The following is a 17,046-nucleotide window of genomic DNA, read 5'->3' as shown; positions in this document are numbered from 1 at the left end:
GTAAATTAAATGCTACTAGTGGGCAGTAGCACTCATTGTGCCACCCACTAAAGTCGCACACCAAAGCCTGTTTCAGGCTTTGCACTGCAGCCTGTTGTGCAGTTTTAAACTATCATTTTGACCTGACAAAATAATCCTTCTGCGAGGTCTAATCCTTACATTTCAATACCGATAAATCACCCTAAGGTAGGCCCTGCTAGCTCATAGAGCAGGGTGCATGGTATTCAAAAAGTAGGAAATGTGTACTTAGGTTTTACATGACCTTGCAGTGGAAAACTCCTAAAGTCGTTTTTCACTGTTGCAAGGCTATTTCTCCAAAAGACTGGGTTACTTATTACACTTCATAGGTGATAACTTCAGCTTAGGAACAGGTACAGAAATGCTTCTTCTGCGCATTTGAATTGTGATTTTAAACCCTCCGTAATGGTAAAGTCAGATTTTAAGTCACTACTCTAAAAATGTCACTTTTAGAAACCTAAACCAAATGTGCCAATTTGCCAGTGTTAAGGTCACATGACGGTGAATCGCTCTGCTTCAGTGATTTGTGTATTCATTCCAGACACAGGGGCAAAACTGCATTGGGTGTGGAGCAGACTTTTCCTCTCCTGAGCAAGATGTCCTGGTGGGTTGTACTCAGACTTCTTAAACTTCAAGGTATAACCTCAGGGCAATGTCCACCTCTTTTCTGCCTTCTCAGGGCTGCCTGCCCTCCCTCTGACAAATATAGCTCACACTTAGGCCTGTGTTGTAAAGTCATTTCTTGTCTTCCTCCTTTTCACCCTGTATTTCCTCTTTGTTCAGCCTGAGCATATTTAGAATGCCGGGTACTAGGTCGAGTACAGGTGTTATCAATTCTTGCTGGATTTGAAATGTGATTTATTTAAAATAATATTTCCTGTATTTTTATATGAGTAGCATCACCTGCATACATTTACATTGCCAAACTTTTCTTCTCAATTTTGAGAGGTCTGTTTTATTCTGCTGTTCTATTGGATTTATACTCTGGTGTTAATATTTATACAATTCTTAGTGGGAGGTTACGCAAAGTTTTACCTGTTCAAAGATTCATATTACTTTAATCTCCTATTCTTTTATGTGTTCCCAGCTATCTTTCTTTAGCTTCTGTTTATATGGGTTTTACTTCCATGAATTCATAAGTATGTTCTTTCTTGGTGTATAATGTTTTACAATTTACTGTTTTAGGCCTACTTCTTCAACTTATTTCAGTCCTTACAGACTTACTGCGCAGGTTCTACATTTTATTTCTTACCCTATATTTCGAGGTGTGTGTAGGCGTTCAATTTCACTTTTACAATGTTCTTGAGGGTTGCCTACTTGCTACTTTACATGCACTTACATTTTCTTTCATACGTTTTGTGTTCTGGTATTTCTCTGTTTGCAGCCAGGTTCGCTGTTTCCCCCTTTTCACAAAAACGTAAGGTTGCCGTGACGTCAGGCGTTCTGGTCTTGTGCATATTTTTCTTATTTACACTACTTATTTTCATTGTGATCCTGTGTTCTTACTGTTTCTTGTGATTTGCAGGATTTGCGTCATATGTCTTTTCGGTGGCATATGCTTTACTTCTCTTTTCTCGCCTTGTGAGAATAGGGGATGGTGTGGTTCTCTAAATTTTATTGTTTTGCTTTGTCCTTATGCAACACTTGTTTTCCTCCATGTCATTTTACATTTTGTCCTGTCATGTCATCCTATTCCATTTTTATGATATTGCATTATTGCTCTGTTGTCGCATATTTCTTTGTGTAATGTTCTTTCACCATTGCATTTCTACATGCAACATGATAGGTATTATTACGTTTAACATAGTACCTCTTTTTATCTTGTATTCTGATCTTACAACTTCTTCTTTTCCTTTTCCATGTAAAGAAAGAGGATATGTTGTAAGGTCATTTCTTGTCTTCCCCCTATTCATGCTATCTTTCCTCTTTGTTCAGCCTGAGCATATTTAGAATGTTGTATGATGTCACAGAATGTGGAGTGACTCATGTTAGTCTGTAGACTTCAGGCTGAGCAGAAGTAAGCTGCTGCTGGTGGGGCCTTCTTACCAACTTACTTACTGGCCTACCTACTATCTTGGCTACCTAACCTATCATCTTTGTAACTACAACTTGAATAAAGTTACTTGCTGGAACTACTACTTTTGGCCGACTGTGGACTTCATATAGAACAGCCTGCCTGCCATTTGTTACTCTAGACAGTTTGCAGACAAACTCAGGAAGGGGGATGCAATAGACAAAGTGGGCAGTCACAGGCTGGCACAAGGTATAAGAATAGTACTTTCAGAACCTCTTCTGTGTAAGATTTAGAAGAAGGACTGACTTGCTGTCTGAGGAAAGCGAGGACCTGCTTGCCTCGATTCAGGTCCAAGTAACTCCATGGGTCCGTTGGCTGACCTCCTGTTTGAACTGGCGGCAGGAACACAACAAGCTTTCAGAGGCCTCTCCTGTACCTGCCCATCAGACCGGCAACAATTGGACTTGCCTGAACCTTGCTGCTGGAGAGAATCCTGATACCCAAGAGAGGCCCCTCCAGGTCCTGGATACTTGGCTGGCATCAGCAGGTACTCCTGTCCCAAACCCACAAGTCCTGAGCTCCAGGTGAAGATCAAGAATATTTTGGACTCTTTGCAACTGCGAACGGACCCCTTGCATCACCCAATGACCATCCAAGGCGCCTGATCATATAAATCTCCAGCGACAATCAGCTTGTTGCATCTGCTCCGAGAACCCATGCCAACAGTGACAAACCGTGTCAACCACCAACATAAAGCTCCAGAGACAACTGACTCTTCGCACCAAACAATGGCTCCTCACTCCGACAATGGCTAGAAGCTTTAAAAATTAATTCTTCTGGCACTACTGATTGTATTGCTGTAATTTAATTTATTCAACTTTTTAAACTCTTTTTTCTAAATTGGTTTGGCATTTTTCTTGTGTGGTGTGTTTTGACTTTAATAAATTTTTTAGCGCTGCATGAATAATTTACACATTCTAAGTTAAGCCTGACTGCTTTGTTTAGTGACATTTGTAGTTTACTCTATCAAGGATTGTGTTTATTATTGGAGTGGGGCCTCCACATTTTTACATTAAGTAGTTTACTAAAAGAAAACAAAAGGTTAACATGACATAGCTGGGTGTTAAAATTAGAAATTAGCTCAAGTTAGAAAACCCAAAAAATAATGATATACACCAGTTACAGATTTCACAAAAACTATAACCTGAGCCCTGTCATGAACCTCTTATGACCTCACATATTTCATCACTTATGGCGTGTAGCCAAACCCCCACTGTAAAATGAACATTGCCGGGTTGAATGACTGTGGCTGGCGTGATAAAATTAATAAAAGGACAACAAAGTTAGTTGGGTGTCTGTGCAGGGAATCCAGCCAAGTCATTCAACCCCGCAATGCTCATTTTAGAGTGGGGAGTTGGCTAAGGGCCTAGCTGGAGGACATGCAACCCCGCTACAGTCAGCCAACCACCCCCCATGGGCAATCAACCTACATTATCTTCTCCTTTAAAAGAAAAAATTCAAGTACTAGTCTACTCCTACAGTACCCTTCAAGCAAGTTTCCACCACATGGTACCACAGTATTGTGAAAGTCTTTCTATTGCCTGAATATTTTTTTATATATATGGGGTGGTCCCTCTGAGTTCACACCCACAGGAGCCTGGGAATTAGGATGTCCCTTCCCTGTCCTTTTATGCTCTTTTTCAGAATACGGGGACTTACGGCGATACTTCCAGCGCCATGTTAACAAGGGCATGCTAACCCCTGCCTCAAGCCCACTTTGCATGTCAGCGAGAAACATTGCTAATGACATGCAAAGTGGGCGTACCCACATCCAACCACATGTAAAATGTGGTTGGAGGTGGGAACACCCTATTACCAAGGCAGGGGTTGGGAGAAGAAGACCTGCGATAAACTCGTTTATCGCAGGTCTCCCAACGCCTGCTCTGACCAGGTGTTAAGGCATTGATAACATAGGGGTGTGGATCATAACGCTGAATCCACCCCCCCCCATATTATCAAGGCACACATTAGCGCGTGAAAACGTCTGTTTTCATGCGCTAATGTTCCATATCACCGACTATCGCCGGATTTAATTTCGCCTATGTGTTGCGCATTGATAATTACGCGCTAACATGGCGAAAAAATCCGGCGATAGCCGGCGATATGGAAATGTGCGATGTGCGTTATACATCTAGATAATATGCCCCACAATCTACAAGTGCTGTAATGATAGCCACAATATTTTCTTCAGAGTTGTGTCCTACCAATCAGATAACTCAGTATTTAAAGAGCTAGACCGGACCTGTGGTATCCAAATGACTGATGGGAGAAAAAGCTTCCTCAGCCAATCAGATGGCCCGTTTTTTTATCATTTCCAGTAATGCAGGACTTCCATGAGACTCACAAGGACCAACCTTCCAGATATACCTAACTTTTTAACCCCATCAAACTCACCCTAAAGCCCTCCTTGAACAATACCTCCTTAAAAACTGCTTGACAGATTTACACTGCATCAGAAAATGTAGGATTTCTGAACAAAGTTCTAACCTTTTGGTATATTTAGTATAATTTCATTCAAGTAGCTTTTCTGGATCAGAGAGCAACGTTTTCTATAGCAATTCATCTGAGAAATCAACATTTAGGGACTCTTCTTTTTTCTTTGCCCACGCTCAACAGATTAGAGAAAAGCTATTTATGAAGGAGCCAAGATAGATCTTCTTGTTTTAGAAAGTTTCATGGAAATTAATCAAACGGCACCAAAATTATTAGCGAAATCAAAACTGTGAGCTAACTATAACTACACACAAGGGTTACAGTGAGGTCATAGTTAGGGTATGGAAAGAGACTTGAGCTAGCAATAAAAAACCTGCCGCTTGAGCATTCATGTGAGTCCCCCACAGCTGGGGGGCTCACATGATCAAAAAGTTGCCTTCTGGGATACGTAGTCTCTATAGCACCAGAGTGCTGGGCGTTTACTTTGTGCAACGGAGGCTTCAACACATGATAAGCCCACTAACGTCTGCCATTTATTTGCTGCCACTCAGCCTGTGACCAAGGACAGAATGATTGTCTGAAACACATAAGGTATAATATTTGAACTCATGCAATGTTGGTCTTTGTTGCAGCCCATATTGCAGATGGGGAGTGCATCCTAAAGCTTGGAGCATTGTGGGACTTTATTAAAAACCCGGCTGCTCTGCCGGGGGGATTGCACCACCGCATGGAGTTACAGCGGCCCGGTGGGCCCTAAATGAGGACCCTTGACATCGGCCTTTCTGCTGGGCGTTTACTTTGTACAACGGAGGCTTCAACACATGAGAAGCCCACTAATGGCGATATTGTTTTTTGTAATTTTGAGATGACAGCGTGAGTCCTTATTACGAACTCTGGTGCTATAGAGACTCGTATCCCAGAAGGCAACTTTTTGATCATGTGAGCCTCCCAGCTGTGGGCAATAAAAGAAACTGGTGATGTGATGCTTAGTCTCTGCCATTTATTTGCTGCCACTCAGCCTGTGACCAAGGACAGAATGATTGTCTGAAACGCGTAAGGCATAATATTTGAACTCATGCAATGTTGGTCTTTGTTGCAGCCCAATATACTGGAGGTTTGCAGATGGGGAGTGCATCCTAAAGCTTGGAGCATTGTGGAACTGTATATATATATGTGATCAAGACTGTAGGAACAGTCGAAACGCGTTATGGCGGACAGGCTCAGCAAGACACTTGAATAAACACCCTGTAATTGCACAAAAATTGGGTTCAACTCTTCGTTCTTTTTTGGCTGATTGTCGGATATAATTGGCGGCACAGGCTTGTGCCAGAACGAGTTCTGTCTCATATATATATATATATATATATATATATATATATATATATATATATATATATATATATATATATATATATATATATATATATGTATATATATATATATATATATATATATATATATATATATATATATATATATATATATATATATATATATATATATGTATATATATATATATATATATATATATATATATGTATATATATATATATATATATATATATATATATATATATATATATATATATATATATATATATATATATATATATATACACATATTACCTACTGGTGGTCGCCAGTAGGTAGTTATAGTTAGGATTATTTTCAATGCAAAATCTCAACATTCTATTGTGAATAACTTTGGCACCGGTTGATGAATCTGCCTGGAAATTCCCTCAAATTTGCCTCGCGGCGCACCGGTCCTTCCCTGAAAATTTGGGGGGGACTCGTCAAGCGGGGGCGAGATAAAAGGGGGGTCCCAAAACGTGTTTTCCCCATGTTAATTTCCATAGGGCGGTCGACCTCACTTTTAGCCCGAACGGCTGAATGGATTTCCACCAAACTTGGCAAAATTGTAGGGACTGGTAGCCCGATGTGCCTTTGCTATGTCTCAAGATATGTGCTCCAGTGGATTTTGAGTAATTTAGGTTCAAAAAAATATATATATCTATGGCCGCGCCCCGGTACGCGCACTGGGGAGCGCTCTGGGTGCGCTACGTGACTTGCGCGCAGACAGTTGATTGGCTCTCGGGTGTCTGTAAACATTCCAAACAGTCCGGAGCGGCCGCCATCTTGTGTCTCGGTAGGATCGAGACACAAGAGGTGGCAAAAACAAAGGGGGAATTGACCATAAGGGGGAAGAGTAGACCCCCCCCTGACCCCATAGGTTTGATGTGGAGGCTATAAAAGGGCCCCGCGGGGCAAAACATTTTTGAAATTTTTTTTTTGATTTTTGCGGGGGGAGCGCCCGGTACGCGCACCGGGGAGCGTACCATGAGGAAAAAAGAATGACAGAGTTTTTTAAAAATGAAGCCTTTTTTTATAAATTGGAGGTAGTTCTAAAAAGAACTGTTTTTTTATTCTTTTTGTTGTATATTTTTTTATTGTTTTTTTGAACATTTGTTTCTTCTTTTGGCTTTTCTGAACAGTTTTATATTTTTTGTATTTTTTATGGGGAGAAACAAAAAAGGGCATTGAAAATCGCTCAACTGGAGCACAAAAAAAACAGGAAAAAGTATGGTTTCCTCGGGCATTTGTGGTGATCCATACCAACAGTGATTAGTGTAATGCTTTTTTCACCATAACTAATGGTTTTTCTTACAACAAATACAAACAATTTTGTATTCCCCAAACTTTGTTTGTATATTTGGAATCACCTCACTTGCCTCTGGACCCGATGGAGTGGGTTCTTTAGTTGTAGAGGTTCTGGATGATGATTGGGGTAGGTTACTGCAGATTTCCCTCACCTCTGCTGCAGAATAGTTAATAGGGTGTAAACGCTGCATGTGTCATATCATAGTATGATTCCCAAAGGAATATTTTTTAGCATGGTTCCCCCTGGATAGCACAGCTTTACAGATGAGACAAGTCACCTTTGCAGCGTTTACTTTTTTGAAACCCCTTGGGACTTTGAAAAACTCCCACATGAAGTGCTCTCTTGGTTTGTATGGGGGATTGTCTTCGTGCAGGAACTGCCCTGTCCCTTCCTGCTCTTCCTCCTCCTCCTCCTCTTCTTCTTGACCACCAATGTGATCTTCTAGTGGTCCTTGTGGTGGTGGTGGTGGGGCAGATGCTCCAGCTGCTGATAGTACTGTAGCCATATCTGTAAGAAAAAAGCAGGTCTTCCTCACTCAAAGAATAAAGTGAGAATGAGGAAAAAAGGAGGGGGCTTTCATCATTTGGAAAACAAAACTGTTGTGAACCAATGAAAAGTGTTATTTTCAGGTCACATGAGCCGGGCTTTCATCATTTGGAAACCAAAACTGTTTTGAACCAATGAAAAGTGTTATTTTCAGGTCACATGACCCGACGCGCTTACGCTACGCGCCCCGGTGCGCGCCCGGGGGCGCGCACCGGGGCGCGCCCAGTAGCACTTATGTAGCGCGTTCGTATGCACGTGGATGCTTCTGGGTGCGCTTACACCGCGCGTATCACGCGGATGCGGCTACGCGAAACGTCACGATGATGTTTTAGTTCGCGGCATTAGCGCTAACGGGACGCTCCCCGGTACGCACACCGGGCACGCCGCAGAAATGCGCTCACCGGTGAGCGCATCGGTACGCGCACCGGGAGCGCTCCTGGGCAAACAAATAAAAATTTTTAAAAAACATAAAAAAGTAGTATTAGATAATTATAAAATATAAAATTCATCATAAAAAATATTACATTTCATACCTATAGAGATTTGCTATTAAAAAACCTATGAAATTCACTGAAAAAAACATAGGTTTTACACCAGTTATAGTTAGGAATTAGCATTTAAAAAACCTATGAGATTCACTGAAAAAACCATAGGTTTCACACCAGTTATAGTTAGCTGGAAATTTTACTCGCATAAAACCATTGAACTTCCAACGTTATAGTTAGTTGGATTCACTATAACTTGTGCGCCTGCAATGCACTGCTGATGACGTCACATATTACATCACTCATGACATGGTCAGTGACATCACTCATGACATCACTGATGACACCATCCAGTGAATGTGTGTCTTTCTGAAAAATAAATATGTTTTATATATGTATATGTAAAGGTCGATGGAAGAATAAATGTTTAAATAAGTGTCTAAATGGATGTTTTTTTTAAAAAAAAGTTGATTGGTTAACTGGCTTATTAAGTGTATTTTAGTGAATACATATATTAGCGAGTATTGTTTAAATATTTAAATGTTTGTATCAGTGTTTCACTTTGTGTATAAGTGGCTGCATGGGTTGGTGAGTAGCTACATGTGTGTGTATATGGGAGAACCTCCAATGCTTACAAGTGCATCCTCAGTCACACCCTACATATTTCCACACACTGAAAGAAGTCGAATTTAGTGCAGTGAGATCTCTCAAGGTCCCTGAAAGAAAAGTATTTCTGAGCCTAATCATACTGCCATGGTGAGGCATTAGTAAATGTGCACCTGCCACCCCCTGTGGTATTAGAAATCCGGGTGAGACAGACATGAATGGGTGGCCAAAGCCTTAGCCAAAGCTTTGTTTTCGTAGGGAAATCAAGTAGATAGAAGGAAGGTGATCAAGATCGACGTGAAACTCTGGTCAAGGCACTAACTCTAAACAGTGGCTGGTAGTATGTGTGCTGGGGCAATGGTGTGGCTCTTGGCTGCCACTATGTGTGGATGTTGGCTGGGGGAATGTACGCATGTTGTCGGGTAGAGTGTGTGGCTGTTGACTGGTAGAACGGTGGCAGTAAATGTGGCTGTTCATAGCAGTATGTGTGTCATTTGGATGGTAAAAGGTGTGTATTGGTTGTTTAGAGGTGTGTTTGTATACTAAGTTAGCTGGTGACCGGTTCATTGGCAGTGTGGTTGGTGTTTTGGGCATGTGGGCATACGAATGTGTTGCTCCATTGAATGAAGGCTGTGATAAATTGGGTTGTTTGTTGAAGGTATTTGACCCCTATTCGATCAACAGCCACAATCCATAGAGGGTGAACCATAAAAAGTCACTAAATTAAATTGTGCTTAACCCTGGGTAACTGTGCACAAAAGCAGCCAGGCTTAACTTATAGGCACTGTGTAAAGTATTTATGCAGCACACAAACAGCGACAAAGAAAAACAGAACACAAGAAAAATCATGCACAATTTAAAAAATAGAGCATACTTTATTAAATAACATCATACCCAAACAACAAAAATCCAATCTATAGCCAGAGCTATTCATTTTTAAAGATTTTACTAAAAACTAGTGCCTAAAAGAGCCAATCGCTGACATCTAGTCACATCAAACCAGTAAAAGTTGAAAAATATGGTCAACTGCAATGAAGTGTGGGTCGGATACAAAAAGTGGATTGGGCCCTGTCAGTGCTTACCTTCTCACTTAGAAGAATTTTCAAGAAAATTTTTCTGAGAAGGTAAAGTTCAGCAGGACAAGACTGCAGATTGTGTAAGAGGAAGGAGAGTCATCATCGGGGAGCTGCTGACCAAAGTCTCAATGATATGTTTGGACTCAGTCACTTTTATGGAAGTCGAAAATCTCCAGCAGGACGAAGCAGGTCACTGTAGCCAATGGGAGTTCCAGGAGGCCGGATACCCCTTTCGCACAGCACCGCTCAACAGGATTTGCTGCTGCGGATAAAAAAGTAGCAGAAGCAGGCTATTCAGAGATGCACCTCAGGCGTATAGAGGAGCAGGTTGGTCCGAGTCTTCTCTCGGGTTGAAGACAAGTTTTTAGCCAAAACAGTTCTATGTCCCAAGTTATGGATTTTGGCTATCTGGGCATATTTAGCACCACAACCAAGGGTCCAGGACTGAAGGGGCACCACTTGGGGGAGGGGGTAGGACTCACTCAGGCTGAGTCATGGTTCAAGATGGTGGCAGCCTGTTATGTCCCTGTGGCTCTGAACAGGATGCCAGCAAAGTAGCCCTTGGAGTCACTCTGGTAGTCCTGGGTTAAAGTGATGAAGCAGGGCAGGCCTTTGAGAGTCCATATGCAGGTCCTGAAAGTAAGTGAACTTTCTAGAGGTTTCTCTTTGAAGTACTTAAAATTTCCTGACTTCCCTACCCTGGCTCCAAGTTGGCTGCAGAGGCAATGCAGCAATGACAAGCCCTGTGTGCAAAGGCAGTGCACAGCCTGTTCAGTTGCAAGTGGGGTTGCATCTAGTTCTGCCACTCCCATCTTGCCAGCAGCTGGCCCATTCAAGCACACCTAATCCCTCTATTGTGTGAATGTTTGGGAGGAATTCACAAAGTCTCAAATGCCAACTACACTCAGACATGTGACCCATGACAGGCAGCAGGCACCAAATTGCTAATGGCAGAAAAATATCTACTTTCTAAGTGTGGCAATTTAAAATCTGACTTTTTTTTATTTACGGTTTCATCTGTATCAAACCTGGGGTGGGTGGTAAACTCCACTTCACCAGTGGAGTTCATAGAGTTTTTGGCACTCAGCGTTAAGCTTAGAGTGTGGAGTTCTTTAAAAAAACTCTGCTGACAGCTGGCACAGCGGAATTTACGTGCTCACCCATACCAGGCTGCTCCCCGTGTACAACTGTCCACCCCAAAGCAGTATAGCACCATGGCTTCAGTGCACAGCTGTCAAATTCAAAGCAGTTAAGCACCCTGGCTCTGGTGCACTAGTGTCAACCACAAGGATCTTCAGAACCTGCCTCCTGTGCACTGATTCCTACCAGATATGAATCAGATTTAGTACCCTAGCCCCCGTACACAAGTATCAACCCCAAAACAGTCTGGCACCCTGGTTTAGTGCACTAATGTCAACTTCAGAGCAGTGCAGCACCCTCACTCTGTGCGCTAGTGTGCACCCCAAAGTAATGCTGCATGTGGCTTAAGTGCAGTAATGTCCACCTCAGACATTTTTTCACCCTGGCACCGGCCCACCGGCGTCTACTCGAGATTGGTGGAACACTCTGACTCTTGTACACTAGTTTAACCATAAGGACAGTGCAGCAACATGAATCAGTGCTCGTGTGCCTACTCCAGAGCTGTACAGCACCGTGGCTCTGGTGCATGAGTGTCCACTTGCAACATTTGCTACAGCCTGGCTCCTTTGTTCAAGTAATCACCCCTGAATAATGCAGTACCTTGGTCACTTATGCAGTGTGGTGCTTGTGCAACTGGGAATAGTGCACATGTCCCCAGCCCTGCAGTGGTACGATGCTCTGTGCCCTGTCTGCACGCTCTCAACCATAGACAGGTGTAATGCCCTAGGGCCCTGTGCAGTTGGGGCCAAGACAGACTGGTGGAGATTCACTAGCTCTCTGCTCCTGAGAAGTCCAGTGCCACAGAGCCTACCCAGAGGAGGTGCCCCGCTCCACATAGATACTGTGGCTGAGGAATGAAAGCACGATACTCTACATTCACCAGGAACTCTCGGGCTGAAAGCCTCCTAGTCTGGGTCCTGGCTCTCTCCCTTTGCTCAACTGCAGTCCAGCTGAAGCAGCCACAAGCTTCACCTGGCCAGCCAGAGCCAACCCTGCACTTCTGCTAGATATTCAGTACAAGCCCACTGAGCTAACCATTAACCTCATCTGGCTGGCATCACCTAACCTGACCAGGAGCAGAGCTCCGTCTCCTGAGCTTTCTTATTTCCAAAGGGGCCAACCTGGGCTGGAACATGCTCCCCCTTCAGACACCAGCCCCCTCCTGAAAAAATGCTCAGCAGGGAGGGTCTGTCTGCTTTGGCCCAGCAGAGAGCCTGGTCCAAAGGGAGGGAGAATCGACTGGGAGGGTGGACCAGCACAGAGGATGGACCACCAGGAAAGGTGGACCATCACGGAGGGTGGACCTGCAGGCAAGGGTCGACCAGCAGGGAGGATGGCCCGGTAGGGAAGATGGACCATAACGGAGGGTGGACAGCATGGAAGGTGGACCAGCAGATACTGCAGCTTCCATCTCAGCTCCTGCACAGAGTATCTGCTACTGCCCCAAACGAGACCACCAAAATATAGACCTTTGGAAAGGCGCTATTTTCACAAGAGAGCACAGTGGGATAATGCGCTCATTGCAGCCAGAACATCTCTCACTGCCCCCTCAAAAAAGTAGAGCTCTGCAGAGGCACTGTAGTCACAGAGACAGCATAGTGGGATAATGTGCTCACTTCAGCTAGAGTTTCCCTTACTGCCCCATATAAGAGGCTCACATGGTAGAGCACTGCAGAGGCACAGTAGTCACAAGGACAAGTTACGACTTGCAGCACTGCGCTCATCCCTAAGCAATAGACAGTGCCAGCAGGGAAGGTAGTATGAACATCTGTGTTGAGCTGCATGCCTGAAATGTTTGCAATGCAGTCATGGCACGCTTAGTGTTGAGAAAGAGGCCTGAATGCTCACCCTTATTCATGAAGCCACAGGGATGGTCCTACATGTCAAATCCTCCCACCTGCGGAACCCTGTGACATTCTAAGGAGTTTTTTTATCACTATACGGAATTCCGTGGAGTGAAACTCTGCAAGCTCCGCCAACTCCTATATCAAACATGAAATGCATATCTGTCCCCAATCAAAAGTTAGCACTTATTATATGCAATGAGGCAGCCCTATGTTATTCTATGGGACAAGTAGGCCTCACATTAGCGGAATTATTTATTTAGGAGTTTTTCATTACCAGGGCATGTTAAATCTAAAAATACATGCCCAGACATTTAATTACAATGCATACTGCCCTATGGGCTATCTAGGGCCTACCTTCGGGCTGACTTATATGCAATAGAAAGGGAGTTTAAGGCTTATGAAGAGGGTCACATTTGCAGTTTAAAAATGCATTCAGGCTACAATAGCATACCTGGGACATAGGGCTACTTAAGTGGGTGACACAGTAAGTGATCTGCAGGCACTCTGGCAACATTTATTTTACAGGCCCCGGGTATATAGTTTACCCCTCTACAAGGGGCTTACAAGTAAATTAAATGTGCCAATCATTTGTAAACCAATTTGGACATGTTTAGGGGAGTAAGCACAGGTACGTCAGCACTAGTTATTTATGGTAAAATGTACAGAATCCCAAGGCCAACAAAACCTAATTTCAACAACAATTAAGGGAAACAGGCAAAAATTTCGGGGTGACCCAACAGACAGGGTTAGGTCCAACAGTGGTGGTTTGTTGTTGTGGTTGTTGTGTGTGTTGGGTCCATTGCCAGCTATGTGAATGGCTTTGTGTGGCTTCCATGAAAGGTGCTTGAATGCACCATAAAGTGGTTGGTACCTTTATGTGGCTTTACGGCTCCCTACCACTAAGTGATGAGTTCAATCTACTGATAAAGTTATTAGCATTTACTTTTTGGCTCTATTACTACTTGTAATGCAAATACCAACTAGTATAAGTGTGTACTTCAACAGTGGCTGAACTCCAAAGGAACAATCAGAGCCCCTCACATTTTTCAAAACTGAACAATCGGAGGTGATCCTATTCCCTATGCCCTGAAAAGTTCAAGCTTTGCCAAAATGGCTAGAATCAATCATTTAACTCACCTTTCTGTGACAGAAACGACTTATATTTATGGGTATCCACACAATTTGTACAACTCAATGTTTCCACACTTTTACTCACAAAAATTATGTCCTACTTTTGTCGTTCAGCCATGACACAACCGGTCCCAAAACGTAAGTGGAGACATTTTCAATGGGGGCAGCTGTGGATTTTGGGCCTGTGCTCGGCTGTCACCCAGAGACATCTACCAGATCAGAAATTTCTGAAAATTAGACACCAAGGGAAGCCTAGGATTGTGTGACTTGCTTACTGTTCATTATTTTTTATTTAAACAGTTAGCTTCTTAGGAAAAATCTCAAGGGATCTACATAAATGACTCCTCGCTGATTTCATAATTTTATCTACTCCCCAGAAATGTTTAGCTTTGTGGGATCACCCATGGCTTTCACACCTGTTTCCACCAACAACTGCAAGTAGGTTGAAACCACAACAATTAGGAAAAGTATACAATGGTACATATCAGCTTGTTTCTGAAAGTCGATAAGATGGGGATCTTAGCACATGAAAACTTTTCTTCATGTAATTTTTCGAAAAAAACATATTTTAGCTATGTTCTCGGTTTCCTTTAGGATAATCTACAAATCCTGGGTATCTTTAGAATCCCCAAGTTGTTAGAAATAAGGATGTAAACCTGACATGGATACCTCAAGCGGAAAAATAGTGTATGAGCGTGTCATCACAATGCAGCCCAAATAGCAGAAAAGGACTTAGCATTCGGCGTAGAAAAGCCCCAGTTAAGGGGTTAAGTAGTTAAGGGGTAAATAAACTCTGGATTTCAATTACATTATGGGAGAGGCTATGTTTTTATTTAAACTATATTATGGAAAAAAGTTGATTATGTAAAAATGATTTCAAATGTTCCCAATGGATTGCAAGTTAAAGAATGTAAATGTTTTATATAACAATAAGCCTGGTGATATATTTATTCTAGTCTAACCCTTCCCCTCTTCCACCCACCCACCCCAACTATAGAACATATTTTGGTTTCTGTGTGCAAACCCTAATCCAACTACAAACTACATCAATTTTCTTTCAGATGAGTCTGTAGGTGTCACTTGAAATTAACTGCCATGCAAAATATGTCTTAGGGCTTTTGACTCTTGCCACAATTAACGGTTATTCTGATTTGCAGTTCATATGACAGAATAGCATAAGTGGCTTCCTTTGCAAATAACATGAGTGTGCTGTCTAATGTGACAGAGAGAAAGCAAACAATACCTCCAGCGAAATTTGTTTCCAATTGAGTCTTGAAACGTAAGCTACAAGGGTGACAGCTAGAAACACTCCACATACAGCCATGCCAGTCCAGAAGCCTGTAGGAGGAAATGCAATTATTGAATGACTTAATGAATGTAAAATACGTGCACTGCATCTGATACTAATTAATGCATTCACTGCTTTCATTTTTTACTCATTTTACAGCAGCACCCAAAAGGGAGTGTGGTTCTGAATCAAGTGCCGGGGGGAGCACCGAAGCACTAATCAGTTGTTCATTACCATTCAAAAACTAAAGTAGGCTATAGACAAGGTACATGCTTGTTGACTGATTCACTACCAGTGAGACAAATTTGTAATCATCTGCTGTTGGCCTGGGAATGGTGGTCTGATGTAGAGATAGATGAATTAATATAGATGTCAAAATCCTAGTCAAGTTAATCACCAACAGATTACAGCAGCTCCTACCGTTTATATCCTGACCAGACCAATCCGAATTTATCCCTGGCAGATCCACAGCCCATAATTTCTGCACCTTCTTTGCTGATGTTCACTAGATTGACCCTCAACTGCCAGGAAATCGCTGCCTTCCTCGACGCTACTAAAGTGTACGATTCCCTGGAATGGCCATTATTGTTAACTATAAACACAAACTGAGGAGCAAAGGTTTGTAAGCACTACTTAGACGGACACACTAGGCTTGGGACCGGGTCCGTTTTGGTGGACTTGAAGGCAAGGCTGAACTGTTGGGAGCAGTTTAGGGCATCTGTGTCTCAGCCTCAAAGAGGGTGAAGGAATGAAGAAAAGATAGTGTGAGTAGCCTTCACAGTACTGATCCACAATTAGCTAATTAGGTATTCACTGTCTCCCTGCAATACTTGTCCTTGATCAGGCACGTCCAGCAGAGGCCATGGTGGGCCACACCCCTGCCAGCATTTTAGGATAGCCTCATTAAATAAATGTGCATACAATTAATATAAATGAAGCTTATCCATATCACTAGTGATTATCCTAAAAATCTGACATATATATTTTATTTAGCCATCGTGCATCTACGTTGGGTAACCCTGTTCTGTAGCAACTGCAAAAACACAATAACGAGGAGCAAAAGGGACTATCTTCATATTAATGCAAGTTATGTTTCTGTTCGAGATGCTGAAATGTGACTAATTGAGGTGTGCTTGCGGGCTCCAGCCTGTCTTCAGCCTGGGTGGGTTGGCATTCTGGGTGGGAGTAACATTAAAGTGCAATGAAACAGAATCTTTTGGCATGGCTGAGAGAGGCCTCACAAAGACGGAGGCAATGAAAGTATGTGCATCCTTAGCTAGAGACGTGATTTTTCAGGCATTGTAAGTCCAGGCCAGCAATGTGGCTTTGCAATAGAATGAGGTGAGGAAATGACGACTGACCCCACAAAAAACAATGTGCCCCGCTAAAATGAACCCCCGATGCAACCCTCTATTCCCCCCTAACTAACTCCCAATAATGCCCCACCCCAACCCAGCCCAGCCTCACCACTCTCAAACTTCACCAGCCGCCACGGGTTTTAATATATGCCTTTTTTATTTAAACATATATTTTTATACCGTTTTATATATATTAGCACATAGACATTTCATAGGATTTTATTATGAGTCTGTTTTTTCACTTAAGGCGGCATTAAGGGGTCTCTCAGGATTGCAGGCGGATCGCCACCGCCCTACCTGCAGTGGCGATCCGCTCACCAAATCACCCCGCCGGACGGCCTTTTACCCCCGACACATTAGCATGGCAAGGGGGGTACCGCGGTGG

General features: G+C 42.8%; 1 protein-coding gene across 1 annotated transcript in view; it reads right to left on the bottom strand.

Annotated features, from left to right (window-relative positions):
* The window catches only part of LOC147730243 (multidrug and toxin extrusion protein 1-like), a 574,971-nt gene that overhangs the window by 66,600 nt on the left and 491,325 nt on the right, over positions 1–17,046 (bottom strand). The window contains exon 16 of the mRNA XM_086955004.1: positions 15,259–15,353. Coding sequence (XP_086811130.1) covers positions 15,259–15,353 — 95 coding nt within the window. The remainder of the gene's footprint in view (positions 1–15,258; positions 15,354–17,046) is intronic.

Source organism: Lissotriton vulgaris, chromosome 2_1 (assembly GCF_964263255.1).
Source record: "Lissotriton vulgaris chromosome 2_1, aLisVul1.2, whole genome shotgun sequence".
Classification (NCBI taxonomy): domain Eukaryota; kingdom Metazoa; phylum Chordata; class Amphibia; order Caudata; family Salamandridae; genus Lissotriton; species Lissotriton vulgaris.
This window is presented reverse-complemented; position numbering and strand designations above follow the sequence as displayed.